At 52.6% G+C, this 18,230-nt stretch overlaps 1 protein-coding gene across 1 annotated transcript in view; it reads right to left on the reverse strand.

The window, feature by feature from the left end:
* Positions 1-9,753, reverse strand: part of SENP2 (SUMO1/sentrin/SMT3 specific peptidase 2) — an 11,570-nt gene extending 1,817 nt beyond the window's left edge. The window contains exons 1-14 of the mRNA XM_017839105.1: positions 9,644-9,753; positions 8,100-8,155; positions 7,314-7,447; positions 7,022-7,094; positions 6,302-6,380; positions 5,570-5,711; positions 5,342-5,445; positions 4,804-4,898; positions 4,106-4,163; positions 2,263-2,326; positions 1,755-1,898; positions 1,471-1,602; positions 939-1,142; positions 751-830 (exon numbers count right to left, since the gene is read on the reverse strand). Coding sequence (XP_017694594.1) covers positions 751-830; positions 939-1,142; positions 1,471-1,602; positions 1,755-1,898; positions 2,263-2,326; positions 4,106-4,163; positions 4,804-4,898; positions 5,342-5,445; positions 5,570-5,711; positions 6,302-6,380; positions 7,022-7,094; positions 7,314-7,447; positions 8,100-8,155; positions 9,644-9,753 — 1,475 coding nt within the window. The remainder of the gene's footprint in view (positions 1-750; positions 831-938; positions 1,143-1,470; positions 1,603-1,754; positions 1,899-2,262; positions 2,327-4,105; positions 4,164-4,803; positions 4,899-5,341; positions 5,446-5,569; positions 5,712-6,301; positions 6,381-7,021; positions 7,095-7,313; positions 7,448-8,099; positions 8,156-9,643) is intronic.
* Between the last annotated feature and the right edge of the window lie 8,477 nt (positions 9,754-18,230).

The following is an 18,230-nucleotide window of genomic DNA, read 5'->3' on the forward strand; positions in this document are numbered from 1 at the left end:
CCCCTCCAGGGCTGTGTCCAGTTCTGGGCCCCTCAGTTCAGGAAGGACATGGAGGGGCTGGAGCATGTGCAGGGAAGGGAACAGAGCTGGGAAGGGGCTGGAGCAGCAGGAGAGGCTGAGGGAGCTGGGGGGGGCTCAGCCTGGAGAAAAGGAGGCTCGGGGGGGACCTTCTGGCTCTGCAACTCCCTGAGAGGAGGGGAGAGATGAGTGGGGTTGGGCTCTGCTCCCAGGGAACAAGGGACAGGAGGAGAGGGAACGGCCTCCAGCTGTGCCAGGGGAGGCTCAGGTCGGATACCAGGAGGAATTTCTCCCTGGAAAGGGCTGTCAGGCATTGGCAGGGGCTGCCCAGGGAGGTTTGCAGTCCCCACCCCTGAAGGTGTCCAAGGAAGGCCTGGCCATGGCACTCAGTGCTCTGGGCTGGGGGACAAGGTGGGTATCGGGCACAGGGGGAACTCCATGGGCTGGGAGGGCTTTTCCAACCTCAGGGATTCTGGGATTCTGTGGTTTGTCTCTGTGGGGCTGCTCTCACTCTAAAAAGCTGCTGGATTAGGGATTTTTACTGGCAAAGACACGTAAGGATGTCCAGAACACATGAAAACCTGCCCCAGTTACACTCCAGGTGATTTAAAACACTGAGCAGAACAGAAGAGGGACAAAGTGAGGAGCAGCCTGTGCCAGGGCAGGACCACTCCAAGTGGGGAAGGAAAAAGGCCTCAAAACAATCAAAAGGATAAAAATGTAGCTACTCACAGCAGGGTTTTACAAATGTTGTCTCCTTTCTGTCCCAAGGAATCAAAGTATTTGATAGTTTTCTTTCTGACATCTATGACCTGGGATTAAAAGGTGAATGTTGGACAAAGCACATCCCAAACCCTAAAAGACTTTTCTTGCTAGTTTTGTTCCTCCCATCCCCTAAATAAAAGGCCAGTTTGACTCACCAGCAGCGTCCAGTGCACTCTGAGGTGAATGGGCACCAGGATGAGATCCTGCTTGAAGAGATCCACACCTCTGGTCCACCTCCTCACTGCTTTGTAGCCTCCAGAACAGAGTTTGGGGTAGAAGAAGGTACTAAAGGCATGGAGTGCTGGATAGCCTTCCTTCTTACTTCTTTCCACCAGAAGGTTCATGTAGAAATTAATGACCTGGGCCAGAGAGAGGAAAGTTGAGATGTAAGAGAAGGCAGTAACTTGGCAAATGAAAAAGGCACCAACATGTCTTTGCTGGCCACCCTTGAGTACCCAACTGAGACAAGCCCAGCTGGCAGCTTTGGCTCTGGGAATGTTGCCCTTGGTGACTTGTGCTGTTGGATAAAAGCACCTGCACCCACTCCAGCAACCCAGCCTGACCCCTGGGAGCTGCACAACCCAAGGAAAGGAACCTCCAGAAACAGCAGAGCCGTAAGCACCCAGAGAAGGGGTGCTCCTGCACAAGTGCTGGGTTAGAGCATCCCTGTGCTGCAGCTCCTCTCACCTCGTCGTTGAGCCAGCACAGCTGCTGCAGGGTGCAGATGTCCTCACGAGTGACCTTGAGCTTGAAGGCACTGCTCAGGATCTCACCAGGCTCCCCTTTGCCAAAGGCAGCAGAGATCTCCCTCTCCATGGCCTGGAATGGACAATTCAGCGGGGAAGGACTCGTGAAACAGGACATGGAGCACGGCAACATCAAACAACCCCTAAATTCAGCTCAGGTGCCACAGCAACAGGCACTGCAGGGATTTGCTACACCAGCAACAGCACTGGTTTGAGCACAGGTACCTCTGTGAGTGGAGCAAAGTCTTCTGCTGGCTTTTCTGAGCGTGGGAGTGGCTCTCTGTCCACAAAAAAGAAGTCTTTGGACAGAACAGGTGTCACATGGAACTGGAATAACATCCCTTGGGACATGTCAGCTCCACCCCGGCCCTGTTAGACAAAAGGACATGAAGTTACAGAGCAAGCACAGGAGTTTTGGGTGGCACAGTGCAGAAAATCCTGCCTGTGTATCAAGCTGGGAGTGTTTTTGTAGATACAGCCAAGCAGCAAACTCCAAAGTCACTTTTGAGTGGTGACTGCATCCCAACTGCGCCCTCAGAACAGAGGCCAGAGAGGCAGGAAGATCCCTTGGCTTGGACCAACAATCAGAGCACCAGCAAAGCCTCCAAGGTACCAAGCTGAGATCAGGACTAATATTTCTGATTTCCACACTACAAATTTTGTTTTGGATCCTGACCAGAGATGAGTTATACTTTCCTTTAAAAAAGTGAAATAATGACTAACTGAGGCTTACCACTGCAACAGCTTGTTTCCCTGGTATTCCCTGTCCATGGGAGTCTTCTGGTGGTGTGTAGTAGCTGAGGAGAGAGAAAGAGAGGCAAGTGAGTTGGATATCCAGCCTATCCCAGGAAATCCCCAGGAATTCACCTTCAGGATAAGAAGTGTTTTTTCAAGGCTGAATCTGACATTCGACAACATCTCAGTTTCCTGCCCCATTCCTTCTGCAGCAGCAACTCTGGGATAGATGAAGAGCTGGAAGCTTTACAAACTTTCTTCCACCTACAGGTGCCAAACTCAGTTTTATTCTTTGGAAAACAGGGGAGCAACCAGCACTTTCTCTATCGAGTGTTTTTGGGCCCTCCTGGTGACAAACACCACATGCCAGGAGTTCCACTGCCAGTGGAACAGGAACATCTGCACCTGTCCAAGTGCAGTTGGCTTATGGGAACTATGAGCAGCACATGGAATCTGGGGGGAATGGGAAGCTACGGGGGGTTTACTTGCCTTCTCTAGTCAAAGAGAGGCACTATCCCCCTGTGGAGAGGATGAGCATTAAAACCATGCAGGCTCTGAAGAGCAAACAAACACACAGACATTAAAGTTGTCCATATCTGTCCCACTATCACAAAACAATCTCCTTTTCCAAGAGGGAGACTTACAACAGACTCTCATAGTGTCCTACACTCTTACCATGTGCTTTAAAGGCACATGGTAAGAGAGATCACAGGCCCTCTCAAATGACTTCATTTAGGGGCTAAATCTGAAAAAAAAAAAGGCAAGAAAATGTTCCTTGCTAAATCTGAAAAAAAAAGGCAAGAAAATGTTCCTTCGACTCAAACCTATCACACTGTACCAGTTATTTCCTTCTCTCCCCTCCAGCTTAGGGGAAGCAGTGACAATTTGACACAGGATGGTGCTGCACAGCTAAATATAGTCCTTGTGTCTAAGGGGGGAGAAGAATAGGGACAAAACTACCTATAAACAGGACTGCCACGACTGAACGTCTCCCTGCTCCCATCTGTGCTTTCTCCTCTCTCATCTAAGGGCAGGAAGATGAGTAGATCACACTGCCAAACCAAAATCCCTCCCTGTAGCTACAGCCAACCCCTTTGCCTCCAAAACCCAAAGGCACCAGCACTGCCAGTTCTGCCACCAAGGAGCCCACTGGCCCCTGGTGAGGGACCACCCGACTGCACACTCCCTTTCTGGGCTTCTGTTCAAACTCAAGGCATCCTGCAGCCACAAAAACTGACTCAGGCCCTCCAGGCTTTACAAGGTCCCTAAACCTTATGGCTTAGGATCCATAGGAAATGCGGTGTCAGCTCAGGATCCACAGGAATTGCAATGTCAGCTCAGGATCCACAGGAATTGCGATGTCAGCTCAGGATCCACAGGAATTGCAATGTCAGCTNATGTCAGCTCAGGATCCACAGGAATTGCAATGTCAGCTCAGGATCCACAGGAATTGCAATGTCAGCTCAGGATCCACAGGAATTGTGATGTCAGCTCAGGATCCACAGGAATTGTGATGTCAGCTCAGGATCCACAGGAACTGTGATGTCAGCTCATTAATGGTTTGGCACAAAGACGCTCACAGGCAACAAGGGATTCTGCAAACCCAAGGGCAACCTGGTGCAGCCACCATTGTCCCCCCCACTGGCTTCCTTCTCCCAGAAAGAAGCAGCTCTGGCAGGGGAGCCAGATTTGAGGGACAACTGGCTTTGAGCAGTTCCACAAACCAGCTGCTCCTTTCCCCCCACACTGAGATGATAAACTGGAGTTGTCTTCTGGAGGCTGAGAGACTCATGCCCCCCGAGCCAAAAGAAACAGGGACCACAATTAAAGGACACTCCTACCTGACCATGACACCTCTCTGAGGCAACTGGGGGCTGAAAACATCTCCATGTTTGACACCTGCACAGAAAAGCAGCAAAATGACAACAAGAAGGTGACTTTCCACCCCAGCCACTCCTGGTTTCTGGGTGACACCACCAGAACTTTGACTGATGGCTGTATGGTTAGAAGTTCAGACTCTGGCACCTGCTCAGAAATCACTTCAAACCCCATATGATTTCAAAAGAAAAGCCCAGATGTGTAAAAAGAAGTAGTGATGAAACAACATTGAAATAATGAGCAGCGGGGGAAAAAACACCGGGGACAATATTAAACATATATGCAATTAGTTTATGTGGTTTGGAAGCTCTGCTATCATAGAAATAGGCCTGTCTAGCATTAAACTGGATTAACTCAGAGCAGCTCTGAGTTAAGAAGCAGCATCTGGGGGTGCACAGTCACATATTCTCCTCCCCTGGTACAAAAACTCAGGTACCACCACCTTCCCCCTGGGCAGTGGGGTCACATCTGCAGCTACAAACAGCACTGGTACAGCCATGTCTCAAACACCATTTTAAACCAATTTTTTCCCCTCCAGTAAAACCCTCACAAAGCCAGTTTAGCCAATAACTACCTATGGTTTGGGAGGGGGGGAGGAAATGCCCTGTTTTGTTTGGAAGCCAACCTACAAAGACCAGACCTGAATCCTGGGGATACTCACTGGCCCTTTGTGTCACACCTGGATAGACACCCCTGGATTTTTGTCCTTTCAGGTGACTCCCAGTCGCCACTGGTTCCTTGGAGTGGGTCTGAACGCTTTGGAGTAGCATAAAAAAAAAAAAGATGGAGAAGAATCACAGTTTTCCCAAGTGATTTGTTACCAGTGCACAACAATTCATTAGAAAGGCCACAGTTGATTTGTACCCAACTGTCTCAATTACAGCTGGAAGCCACAGTTAAAGCAATAGAAATATATGAAGTAAAATTAGGCTGTTTAATCCCTTAACAGAACAATCCTGTCACTGGTTCCATGACCAAACACTAATTTCCATGAGTTTACATCCACAAGCTTGGCTACTGTCAACTCAGTGAATACAAAAGAGTCACATGTTCTGTCTCCACTGTTTCAAGAGAGACTCATCAATTGTGACATTTGATTCTGTCCAGAGCCCTGAGAGCAGAAAAGGTTAATTCCCCTCCCCTTCCATGTACAACAAAGTCACCCCCCAAGAGTTAAGGGACATTTTGCTTATAATTACTTGTTGAAGTTTGCTGGCTGGGGAGAATTAAGACGTCCAGGATATTTTTCCTTGAACAGCTTCAAGATCTCTTTGTATTTCTGGCTTTCTCCTCGACGAACATCCTAAGAGAGGGGAAGGAAAAAAAACTTCAGCAGGAATTCCCACCCCTTCCTCTCGTCTCAGTCTAACTGTGGAGGAACTATGCAGCAGTTTCATCCCAAAGGAATTCCCTTCTCCCCAGATTACCTCCTCAGCAGCACACAGGGGCCTCCCCACGCTATTGGCTCCTGGAGAGGTGGGACCTGGCACGGGGAGCTCCTTGATGGGGGGCCTGGGTGTCACAGGGCTGTCTGGAGCTGGTTGGATGTGGTGATTATTCTTGTTCAGGCTAAAAACAGCAACAGAAAAGAAACTGTATGAAGAGAACACTCAAACCTCCTGATTTTATTAGTTAGATTTTAATTAACACCTCCTGATTCAAGCAGGGGCACCCACAGCAGGCTGCCCAAGACCTTGTTCAGGTAGGTTTTCCAACATCTCCATGGACAGAGACTCCACCACCTCTCTAGGTGACCAACTTCAGAGTAAAAAAGTGTTTCCCAATGGAATTCTCTGGGGTTTTTTTGGGGGTGGGGTTTTTTTGTGGTTGTGGGTTTTTCTCTACACTCCTGGTCTCAGCCTCTTGCCAAGTTTAACACTTCCTCCAGCCACAGGAGGTGGAAGTGTTGTACTTGTTCATCTTCCTCAGATCTCCTGTGTGTATGAACTATCTGGATTTAAAGAGCAAGTTTAAAGTTGGTTAAAGAAAAACAAAAACCACAGCTGGAGACCTCCCTTAATACAGAACACCTTGGAAAAATCCTGCTCTGTGGACACAAATACAAATGTTGGGCAACACAGAGGAAGTTCAAGGATGAAAGTGAAGGACAAAAAAAACCTTCAGGGAAGAAGTGAAAGGAAACATAGAAGGATTTTTACCTGAGATATGGGACTCCCTTGTAAGGAAGGGATAGTGCCTCCCTAGCCAAGCACGTGTTGGTGTCACAAGGCATTTTAGCTGCAAGAGAAGAGTGCAAACCATCAGCAACTGTTCAAGGAAACTGGAGTTTCAGGAGTTCAAAGAGCTTCACCAAAGATAAATTACTTTCATTTTCTCCCTTACGTCCTTATATTATTTGTGTTATGTTGCTTCAGATCGGCAACTACGGAACGTTACCAGCCTAAACCTGGATAAAAGAGGGTTATGAGGCTCTGCTACCTAAACTTAGCACTTAAAACAATTTTCTTCTGATAATCTAACAGTGGGCACAACTGAAGGCAACAGAGTTGCATCCAGGGCAGCTCCTGAACTGAGATGCCAGGATAAATCACAGAATATCCCTGGAAGGGACCCCAAGGATCCAGTCCAACTCCCACCCCTGCACAGGACACCCCATCAATCCTACCCTGTCCCTGAGGGCATTGTCCAAACCCTCCTGGAGCTCTGGCAGGTTTGGGGCTGTGACCACTGCCCTGAGGAGCCTGTTCCCAGCCCTGATCCCAATCCAGAAGCAAAGCCAGGATGCAGGGAAGAAACAGAGCTCACACTCCAGTATTCCCAGACATTGTGCCTTCACTAATGAGTCCCTAAGCCTGGGGTGGAGCTGCACAGGGCAGCAGCACACAGAAACGAGTGAAGAACTTGCTGTCCAGCCTTACCAACTTCTACTCCGTCCTCATCTGCCACAGAGTCTGTTGCACTTTCAAATGAAGAGTCAGAAGTGGCCTGAGCCTGAAATAAAAACAAAAAGAAGCACCAGAGGGAGTACAACCTGAATGTGAACCCAAGCAAACCTCAGGCTTCCCAAAATCCAGTCAGCTCTGCCCTGACTCGGGGCCCAGGGTTTGCTGGTCCAGGTTGCAGCAGCAGCTCTGACGGGATCACCTCACACATGCAGGGATTAACACAGCACAAGCTTATCCCTGAGTTCTCCCCTAAATCTTTGCTCACCCTTTTTCCAGGCTCAGGGAGAGAAGTGGCATCGCCGCCCGAAGCCTCCTGGCACCCTCTTGTTGCCTTGGGTGGCAACTGGGCGGCCACAGGAACGTCTTCGGGTCTCTTGTTAGTCCCGCAGATGAGACATTCTGGAAAAAAACCCACACCACCAGGCCAGGAAAGGAAAATTAGGGTTTCTATTTGCACCAAAACCCAACTCAACTCCTCGATCCCACCTGACCCAGGTAACTCATTTCAACAACACACCAACAGCCCCTCCCGCGACACCAGGGGCAGCACCATTCCCAAGCAGGAATTAGCAGGAATAGCTCTGCATTCCCTGAGGGACAGCCACAGCTTTGACTTAAAACGCTCTTTGTCCTGTCCTGCAGGGGCTCAGTGCCAGACAGACCTGGGATATCCCTGTACCACACACAGGCAGGAGTTATCCTTGGTGCAAATACATGGAATTCCCAGGAGGGAAAAAGCTGTTCCCTACTTTTCCCTTCATCAGGTCACAATCTCCAACCCTCAGGCTGGAAGAGCCCTCTAAGATCATCAAGTCCCAGCTCTGCCAAGGCCACCTTTAGCCATGTTCCCAAGTGCCAAATCCACATGGATTTTGAACACTGGGACACACCATCAGTAGGCCCCGGCCCCGTGAGACCCCCTCAGGCCACAAAAACAGCTCAGAAATCCACAGTTTCAGCAGCAATTGTGAAGTACAAAATCCAGAGTTACCCAAGGCACCTCAAACCCAAGGAAAACCAGGCACATTAACCCCTTTGTGAGGTGCAATACCTGTTTTCTGCTTCTTTTCAGGAATATCGTCAGGATCTTCCACAGGTGACGCAACACTGAGGAAAGAAGAGGCACAACAGTGTTTGGCAACCACAGTTCAGCTCCCAACTTCCCTTCACATATCTCAAAGATCTCCCGTGATCTCTGGGATCATCCCACTAAACCATATCAGGCCTTTTTTTTTCCTTTCTGTTAATGCTTCCTGATGTTTAACATGTGTTCCTACCACCAAAAAATTCCTTAAGTGTGTAAAGTTTTCCTCTTTCCTCGAGGAGAGCAGCATTCCAGAGGTCACTTAGCCATCCAGGTTCATGTCACTATATTGAGTTGCAAAGGAAAGTTTAAGTAGGACAGGAAATAAAAGGTGGGAAAGCAAGTCCTGCTTACATCCACTTCCACAACTTCAATAATCTGCTGAGTCAGTGCTTGGGAACGAGTCCTTGAAATAATTACCAGCCTCACCCTTTCTCAGAAGCCCAAATCCCAGGATTCTATCAGTTGATACCCTGATAAAGTCCAGCAAAACCTTTTCCTTTAGGAACAGAGCGCAATGGATGTTCCTATTTTTCTTCCCAAGAGCTCATTCCTCCTGAGCTGCCCCTTGGTGGAAACTTCTTGTGCAACACGTGGCTCTTTCCAGAGGCATTCCTTTGCCTCATTCACTCTGGAATGGGGCACTAAGGAAGTTCCTCCCAGAGGGAGCCACCACACTGCCCAAAGCAGAGCATGGAATGGATACATTCCCTCTGTTCCCAGCGGTGGAGATGAGATGGTTCAGATATTGGCACTGGGAGCTCCTGGGTAATGCCTGGGAAGGCAGCCCCCTTTTATCCTGCCACATCCATATTCCATGGCTTTCCTCCATCCAGCATATACCCTTCCCTGCTCCTCCAGCACACCTGCTTTGATCCTTTGATCCCCACCCCTTTGATCCTCTTCAAGCCCCCACCGTGCAGATGGGAAGGAAACGAGGGGCTGGGTTTGCCAGTAGATTTATGGGGAATATCCAGGACCCACAATCACCTCAGCATCTGGGATTTGTCGGGAATATTTGGGACCCACAATCACTTCAGCATCTGGGATTTATCAGGAATATTTGGGACTCACGATCCCTTCAGCATCTGGGATTTATCGGGAATATCCCGGACCCACTATCATTTAAGGATCTGGGAATTACTGGGAATATCTGGGACCCTAAATCACCTCGGCACCTGGGTTTGCCAATGGATTTATCGGGGATATCTGGGACTCACAATCACCGCAGCATCTGGGATTTATTGGGAATACCCGGAACCCACAATCCCTTCAGCATCTGGGGTTTTTTTATGGATTTATCGAGAATATCTGGGACCCACAATCACCGCGGCACGTGGGTTTGCCAATGGATCCATCGGGGACACCCGGGACCCACGATCACCGCGGCACCCGGGGCTTTCTTATGGATTTTTGGGGAATATCAGGGACCCACGCGGGGCGCCGGGCGGCGGGGCAGCAGCAGGAGGGCCGGGGCCAGGGGACCGCCGTGTTTGGCGGCGGGGGCTGACCTGGGGAGCGGCCTCTTTGCGCTGCGCGGGTCCGGGCCGGGCTGCGGTGCGGGCTGGGGTCTGGCGGCGGCGCGGAGGGCGCGGAGGGCCCCCAGCAGCCATTGGTACATGGGCCGCGCGCCGCGCAGGAAGTGCGTGCGCCCCGCGCGCCGCCCGGCCCCGCCCACCGCGCCGCCCGGCCCCGCCCACCGCGCCGCCCGGCCCCGCCCACCGCGCACCAGGGCCCGCCCACCGCGGCACCAGGGCCCGCCCACCGCGGCACCAGGGCCCGCCCACCGCACCGCCCGGCCCCGCCCACCGCACCGCCCGGCCCCGCCCACCGCACCGCCCGGCCCCGCCCACCGCGCCGCCAGGGCCCGCCCCGCCCCGTGACGCACGCCGGGTGGCCACGCCCCCGTCCGCCTCGCCCCGCCCCCCCCCCGCGCGTGGATGGGGCGCGCGCGCTTTAAAATATTTCGAAGCCGAAATTGGGGCCGTTTCCGCCCCTTCTGGCCCCGTCCCGACCCCTCCCCGGCCGGCCCCGCGAGCTGGGCGAGGAGCTTTCCCCGCTGGGGGAGCTGGGCTCTGGTGGGGATCAGTGCCCGGCGTCCCTGTGTGGTGTTGGGGGAGTCGCTGGGCATTCCCTGGGGTTCCTGCCTTTCCCTGGGATTCCTGCTCTTTACTGGAGCTCCTTACCTTCCCCGGGATTCCTGCCCTCCCTCGGGGCTCCTACCGTTCTCCGGGGCTCCGCGGTGGAGAAGCCCCACCCCGCCTCCCAGGAAAAGCAGGGATGTCCCTCTGTTTTCCCGCCCTCCCTGTCCGGGCCCGGGGTGCGGAATTCCCGTCCCGGGGCTCACCGAGCCGTGCCCGGCTCACGGGGCAGCGTCTCCTCAGCTGCTGCTGTCGCGACTGACGGAGCGCCGGTTCTGGAGCGCCGTCTTGGAGCTCGGGCAGCCCGGTGGTGCCGCGTGGCTCGCCCGCTCCTCGCGCCTGGAATCCTTGGGAATGGCCGCATTCCCGCCGCGATTCCCGCGCCTGCTCCGCCTTTAAAAGAAGGGCTCCTGGATGCTTTCCTCTATCACTTCCCAACCGTTCGCTCCGGGCTGGGAAGGGGCAGCGGGAGCCGCATCCCGGAGCCTGGCTCCAGCGTTTCCACGGGAGCAGGAACGATGTTTCAAAGGGAGGAAGTAAGGAAAGCGGGGAGGAAAATGGGGAGATTAAAGCAGGTTTTTCCGCAGCAGGTCCCGCTGGCTATTCCTGCCCGAAGGAAATCCAAGGGGTGGTGGGATCTGGTTTAACTAAAACGACCTTCCTGGTTGCTTTAGGAGCTTAATCCCCAGTCCGCTACACTTCAGGCTTCAAGGAAGGAGGCTGAGCCTGGATGCAGAGCCCAGCAGAGGGCATGGCAGCGCCACGCAGGAGCTGCAGAGCCTCCTTCCACCCCCTTCCTCATCCTCACCAGGATCACGTGCCTCCCATTCACTCCCCTTCCTCATCCTCACCGAGATCACGTGCCTCCTATTCACTCCCCTTCCTTATCCTCACTTGGATAAAGTACGTCCCGCTCACTCCCCTTCCTCAGCCTCACAGGACAGTAGAATTCTAAGGGCATTTGGGGCTGTTAAGTAAATTTAAGTATCTGACTGATTTTGTGTGAGCCGGGAATGTGCCTGGCTGTGTCCATGGGGTGGGAGCCGCCGGTGCTCATCCTGTAACCTCTGCAGCTGGAAGAGTTTATCCCAAACACAGGATCATTAACGTGGAATTACATGAGCTGGGTCTATTTCACACGGTGTTGTTGTGTAGACTTTTGCCATCTCTGAAACATCAATAACCAAGTAAATGAATAAATTAGGATTTAATTACATTAATGCCACCAGGCTGAGCAAACTTTCTTCTTGCACTGTTTTCCTCACAGCAAAATTTTCCCTTTTTCTTCTTCTTTTTTTTTTTTTCCTTGGAACACATAACAACAAGGGCTGTGTGTTGTAATTCCTGGTGTGTCTTCCCAGAGCAGTTTTGCATCAGCTGCGTTTCCCAATCCTGGTATTTTTGCAGCTGCTGGTTCCCTCCATGACTTCATCCTTACTCTGCCTCTGAGCTCCTTGCTCGGGGTACTGACGTGGTGTGACTCAAAATGATGATATTTGGTGCACGTAACCCAAAATCCAGTCACTGGCTGTTCGATACACCCCAATTACTCTGTCCCACCTCCAATCCCAGAGGGAGCACAGAGAATTTCCATCATTAATTATTATTTATTGCTCATTATTTACACTTTGCCCAAAGTCCTTACCTTTAGTGCAGCTTCTGTGTGACAGCAATGGGGTTCCAGTACCTGGTGTTTCAAATTAGTGGGATAACAAAGTAATTCCGCTGAGTAATTAGTTTGGGAAATGATGGGTAATTTTAGGTACACACTTGATTTAAGTATATAAAGCTAAGGAGACATAATCTGTCATTTAAATCCCTGTGTCCAGGATTTCATGTGGAACAGCCTGCAGGATGATGGCGAGAGGGAAGGGATGGGAAAGTGAGACAAGGGAAAGCAAGGGAAGGGGTGGGAAGGGAAGGGAAGAGAAGGGAAGAAAAACAAGGGAAGGGATGGGAAAGCAAAGTAGGGGATGGGAAGTGAAGGTGTGGTAAGGGAAAGCAAGGGAAAGGAAGAGACGGGAAGGCAGGGCAAGGGATATGAAGGCACGGCAAGGAAAGACAAGGCACAGGATGGGAAGAGAAATTAAAGGAAAGCAAGGGAAGGGATGGGAAGGCAGGGGATGGGAAGAAAAAGAAGGGAAGGGAAAGAAAAGCAAGGGAAGGGATCAAAAGGCACGGGATGGGAAGGGCCTCTAGCCTGAACACCTGTTTGGTTTCCCTCAGAAAGGTAAGGAAAAGAAGAGGAAGGAAAGGGAGTGATGGGAAGGCAAAGCAAGGGATGGGAAATGAGGGCATGGTAAGGAAAAGCTAGGAAAAGAGAAGAGATGGGAAGACAAAGTAAAGAAAGGCAAGGCTGGACAGAGGGCACCTGAAGCACCTTGACCAGGGCTCCCAACCCCATTCTGAGGTCAGGATAGGCAGATTCCACCTGCTCTTATATTTCCCCACCTCTCACTTCCAACTCCTCCTGGCCAGAAAACAGGTCCTGGAGGCAGCAGATGCCCAGGATGAGCAGCCTGATGCTGGAGGGCTCTGGGGGAGCCCTTGGGAACTCTTAGTGTGCAGACAGAATGTTTAACTGAGGCCTCCAGCCTGCCCAGCATCTGGGGTGGGTGACAGCAATGGTCCTCCTGACACCAGATCTCCTGACCACACGCTCCAGGGATTTTATCCCTGACCCTCTGAAGGACAAACAAGTGATTATACTTGACCACTTCCTTCTAGACCACCACTCTTTATCCTGTTTTCTCAGCAGCTGCTGGATCTTGGGACCATCTGATCCCCGAGTGGTGTGTGTGGTGATCATCTCCCTCGGGGTGGCTTCTTGGTGTGACTTTTCAGATGGGAATTGCCAAGCTAGAAGCCTGGGAGCACCTGGATAAGTCCTGGAAAGGGAAGGTGCTGACTTCCAGGAAAGAAAGGCAGGTTGGATGGAGCTTGGAGCAACCTGGTCTAGTGGCAGGTGGAGTTCCCACAGGGAGATTGGAGTTCCCTTCCAACCCAAACCATCCTGTGATTCTTTGATCTCAAGCATATGCTTCCCTTTAACTCTCACTTCCAGCAGGTGACTTATTTCCTTATCAATCTCTTCCACTGCTCTTCCAGGAACCATCTGTGAGTGGGAGCTGGAACATCCTGCTGGGACAAGCCACTGGCAGCTGGATTTGGAGCAGAAGTGGACAAGCCACACATAACAGGTGGGGTCAAATTCTGTGGGGTGGTTTACAGAAAGATGGGAAAGGAGCCTTTATACAGCAACAGAGGGAGGATATTTCCAGCTCAGAAAAATTTCTGATGCCTCTTGCTTTCTCATCCTGCAGGCACAGCGACACCTTCCACCAGACCAGGCTGTCAGAGCCCCATCCAGCCTGGCCTTGAACACTTCCAGGCATGGGGGTTTCCCTCCTGTCTTTCTCATGGTCCCTGTAAAATCCATAAAACAAAAGATCACTGTCAGACAGCAATGTGGCTGCATCTCCTGGGTCTGGAGATGATGGGAGTGTTCCCACTCACTCCAGAGGCTGTAGGGCAGGATGGGAGGTAACATGTATGGACCCAGCACAGGCACTACCCTCAGGCCGGGGATCTCAGGGGTTCTCTCTGCTCCCACAGGCTCGCATTTGGTGCTGAGTTTATTCAGAGCAACTCTGCCTGACTCGCTGAGGAGCAGGGCTGAGCTTTTCCAAAGGAAAACTCACATTAAACTCTGCCAGAAGGCTCTGGCAACCATATGGAGCTGGGAGAGGGGTGGGGGCCAGCCCTGACCTTTATTGTAGGGAGGGCAGCACCGCTGACCCTCTCCCTGCCCCCTGGGGTGGCTGTTCCCAGCCCGCTCAGGTTGTTCCACAGGGCCCTCCGCTCAACAACACAATTAAATCCTTGAGTCCAGGTTTTAGTGTTTCCATGTGCAGCCAAGTATCTTAATCTGGGCTGTTTGGGGAATTTTGATCCCGTGGATCCCTTGGTATGCCTGGAATGTTTGCTTTTCCTACTGTGTGCGTGTGTTTGAGGCACTCCTGTGAAAACAAGGGCTTCCTGCCTGCCTTGTAAATCTTTCCTTGATTGGCAGAGTGGCCTTTGGTGATTAATCAAGGGGCACGACGGAGCTGACACCCTCCAGGAGCTGCTCCTTGCAAATCCCCGGCACATCGGTGGGAGACCTGGGAGGGGGACTCCGAGAGCTGGCTGCTCTCCAGAGCCGTGTGGTGACACAGGATTTCGGTAAGAGCCTGGGAGAGGAAGGACTGAGCGGAAATTCCAGCGAGCTAAGGAAATGCTCCAGAGGGCCAGGACTTGGGAGGCATTTTCTATTGTATCATCGAGCTAAAACATGCGGCTCTGCTTGGAGGGGTTCGCTTGGAGGCCAAGGAAACCTTCCCACCTTGGCTGAGCTGGGAAATGGGGAGCTTTATCCCAACTAAACCTTCCCACCTTGGCTGAGCTGGGAAATGGGGAGCTTTATCCCAACTAAACCTTCCCACCTTGGCTGAGCTGGGAAATGGGGAGCTTTATCCCAACTAAACCTTCCCACCTTGGCTGAGCTGGGAAATGGGGAGCTTTATCCCAACTAAAGCTTCCCACCTTGGCTGGGCTGGGGAAGGATAAAGTTTATCCCGACTCAACCTTGTCACCTTGGCTGGGGTGGAAAAGGATGAAGTTTATCCCAACCAAACCTTCCCACCTTGTCTGACTGGGAAGGGGGATATTTAGCCCCAGCCAAACCTTCCCACCTTGGCTGGGCTGGGAAAGTACCCCATGTACAGATGAAGGTTTCTCCAGGACACAAGCCCAGAATGTCATAAAAGGTGAAACTGCTCAGAAAACCAGGACCACTGTGTCGGTTCACCTGGGCTTCTTCACATTCCCGTTGGAGGCTTCCAGGTGTCACAAAAACCGCTCCAGCATCCTGACCAAGGGGCTCTAATTTGTCCCAACTGATGCAGCTATTGCTGTTCCAACAACGGAGCTGTCCCCATGTTCCCAGAGGAGGTTGGGAACAAAAAGCTGGCAGAGCTGCAGGCTGCCAGCCCCAGGGCCAGCCCCAAACTCATTGCTGTGAGCAAGGAGACCTCCAATGTGGGAGTCTGGTGGGGATCTGCCACTGGAGAGTTCAGTACTCGGCATTTTAGATGATATTGTGAGATATATCAAGTTTTTTACAATGAGGGTGTTAAAAACGTGGCACAGGTTGCCCAGAGAAGCTGTGGCTGCCCCATCCCTGGAAGTGTCCAAGGCCAGGTTGGAGGGACTTGGAGCAACCTGGGATAGTGGAAGGTGTCCCTGCCCATGGCAGCGGGTGGGATGAGATGAGGTTTAAGGTCCCTCCCAACCCAAACCATTCCAGGATTCTATGAAAGAGCATTTCTGCCATCCATGGCGGTGACAGTCTGGGCAGAGCCCTCCAGCCCCTCCCTGCTCTTGGACAAACTGCTCCTGAGGCCCTGCCTCTGTTTATCCTGATGGACATCAAAAAGGGACCTCCTGGAGCCCATCTCTCCACACCTGTCTGCGTCCTCCTGACAGGCGAGACCAGCCCGTGGGTTCATCCACATTCCATCCTTCCCAGGCAGTGCTGGGTTGGGAGGTGAAGCAGCAAGAAGGTGACAATTCCTGCTGCATTTGGTATCCTGGGATGAAGAAAAACCCCTACCCAATGCTCTCCTTCTCCTTTTTTTATTCCACTTAGCCTGTCCATGCTTTGGAGACAGACGGATTTGTAAATCTGTGCCTAAAATCTTTAAAATCTTGTGCCTAAATCATTAGGCACAAGAGTGAACACCCCTTTTCTTCCTCCTCAGCCACTTCAGTGTGACTTGGCCAGGGCTGCTCTTCCAGCATGGATAGTTCTCACTCTGTGTTTGGGAGCACAGGGCCCAGCTGATTTGGCCCTGGCAGGTTATCCTCATAGCCAGGAAGATGTGAAATTCCTTAGGGATCCAGGCGTGTGTGCTTATCTTCATCACCAAAGAGCCATGGGGAGCAGGGGGGCTGGTTCTACTCCCCTTTTTTGCAGGTAGTGTCTCCAAATTAGGGTACTGATCCCCCCCACGGCCTTGGGGAGGGGGCATGGATCCATTCATCAGCCTGAATGTGCTCCAGAGTCAAGTGGGCAAAGGTGGCCAGTGAGGGGAAGCTGCCTGTGGCCACCTGCCAGTGGCACTTTCCTGGGTGGAACTGTGTCACTCCACACTCCCACCGGGCTCTGGGACAGGAGACAGAGCTGCCCCTCTCCCGGAGCCGTGGGGGGTTCCCTGCCAGGTGGGCAGGAAATTGCACCCGGCGCTTTGAATTTCTCTGGAAAGAGAGAAAATTCCTCAGATGTGGCAAAACGACAGCGAGGGGTTTTGCTATGGAAATGAGGAGCCGTGTGTCCCGCAGGGCTGGTGGCTCCTGGGATCTCGCTGAGCTCCACCTTTGTCCTCGCTGGCATCTGCTTGGCGGATGCCGGGGCTGGGTCTCACCGGCGCCGGCAGATCGGGAACAACGAGCCCCCTGCAGGAAACCGGGAAATAAAGGAAAGCAGAGAAGGGCAATTTAACATCCAGGAATGGAAATGACTCAGGGGGGTTAAAATGTGGGGAAGGTGAGAAAGAGGAGGGTCCTGGCTCTGTTTTCAGTCATGCTTTTCCCCTCCCCAAAATTCTTAAGAAGTGGCTGTGTGAAGGTGCGGATGGCATCACCTCCCGGGGTGTCGGAGTGATGGACAACTGTGGCAGAAGTTGCCAGGAGTGGGGATGTGTCCTGGGTTATCCAGGTGCTGGATATGGGATGTCCCAGCTGCAGAAGAGAACCCAGAATAAGGTGTCAGAGAGCAGGGGGAGGAGCAGGAGCACCCCAACCTTCTGTGACCCTCACCCAGGGTCAGCTCCAGCATACCCTCCAAAAAAGGGGAATCTCAGGGCTCTGACTCTGGGACAGATGTCTGAGGCATGGAGGGGCTGGAGCAATGGAACAAAGTGTGGAGTCGTGTCTTGGGGATGGCTGCCCATGGGAATGTCCCCATCAGCCTCTTTGGGATGGGATCAGTCCTGGTCCCCCCATTGCTCCAGCTGTGCCCCCACAGAGGCTGCTTGGGTTTCCCTCTGGATGGGCAGGGATCTTTCCCCTCCTTCCTCCACTGAGGAAGAGCTGTATCAGTCACCTGCTCACGAAGCACCAACAAGAGGGAGGGATTGAGCACAACCAGGAATATTCCAATCCTACCTATGCCCTCCCCAGTCACGTTGAGGAGTGTTCCCCATTGGAGTTTTGGGAATGGAGTTCACCCTGTTGCACAGCAGCACCCCACACAACCCTACAGGGGGGAACAAGCCCGGGAAAACCCAAAATGATGCAGGTTTCAGAGAAAGGACAGGGAAGAGGAGTCAGGCTCAGGCCTGGCAGCTTGTGGGGGGTGTCTCCAGGAGGACAAGGATCCCTCTGGCTGGGATGCTGGGAGGAGAGGAAGGGCCGAGGCCCTGCCTTGGCTCCCTGCCCATGGGGATGCAGTGTCCTGCTCCCCTTGGGGGCAGCCTGGGGAATCCTGGCACTCGGAAACAGCACTTGTGTGATTCCTTGAAGTCCAGCTCTCCTTCCCAGCTGGTTGGACTTTGAATCCAGAGTTTGAGACAGAAGCAGGCACCCGGAGGGAGCTTTGTCGGGAAGATTGCCATGGAGAGGTTTTGGGGCTCAGTGGTCAGGGGACACTGTCTCCACTGTCACCACTGTCACCAACACCCCAGCACTTGTGCTGAGGCTGCAAACAGCCCCTCCATCCCAGGCACTGCCTGTAACGCCGCACTTCTCCAGGCTCGGCACAGCCGAGGCATTTTGGGAGCCGCAGAGACAGCCGAGGTGATCTCATCCCACGGGTATTTTCTTGGCTCATTGTCTCGCTCCAACGCCTCGGCGATAAGGCGCTGAGGTCAGTGGGAGGGTTTGGCATTGCCGAGCCGTGTGTCACCCCACGGAGCCC

This window comes from Lepidothrix coronata, unplaced genomic scaffold, assembly GCF_001604755.1.
Source record: "Lepidothrix coronata isolate B3197 unplaced genomic scaffold, Lepidothrix_coronata-1.0 Scaffold374, whole genome shotgun sequence".
Taxonomy (NCBI): Eukaryota; Metazoa; Chordata; class Aves; order Passeriformes; family Pipridae; genus Lepidothrix; species Lepidothrix coronata.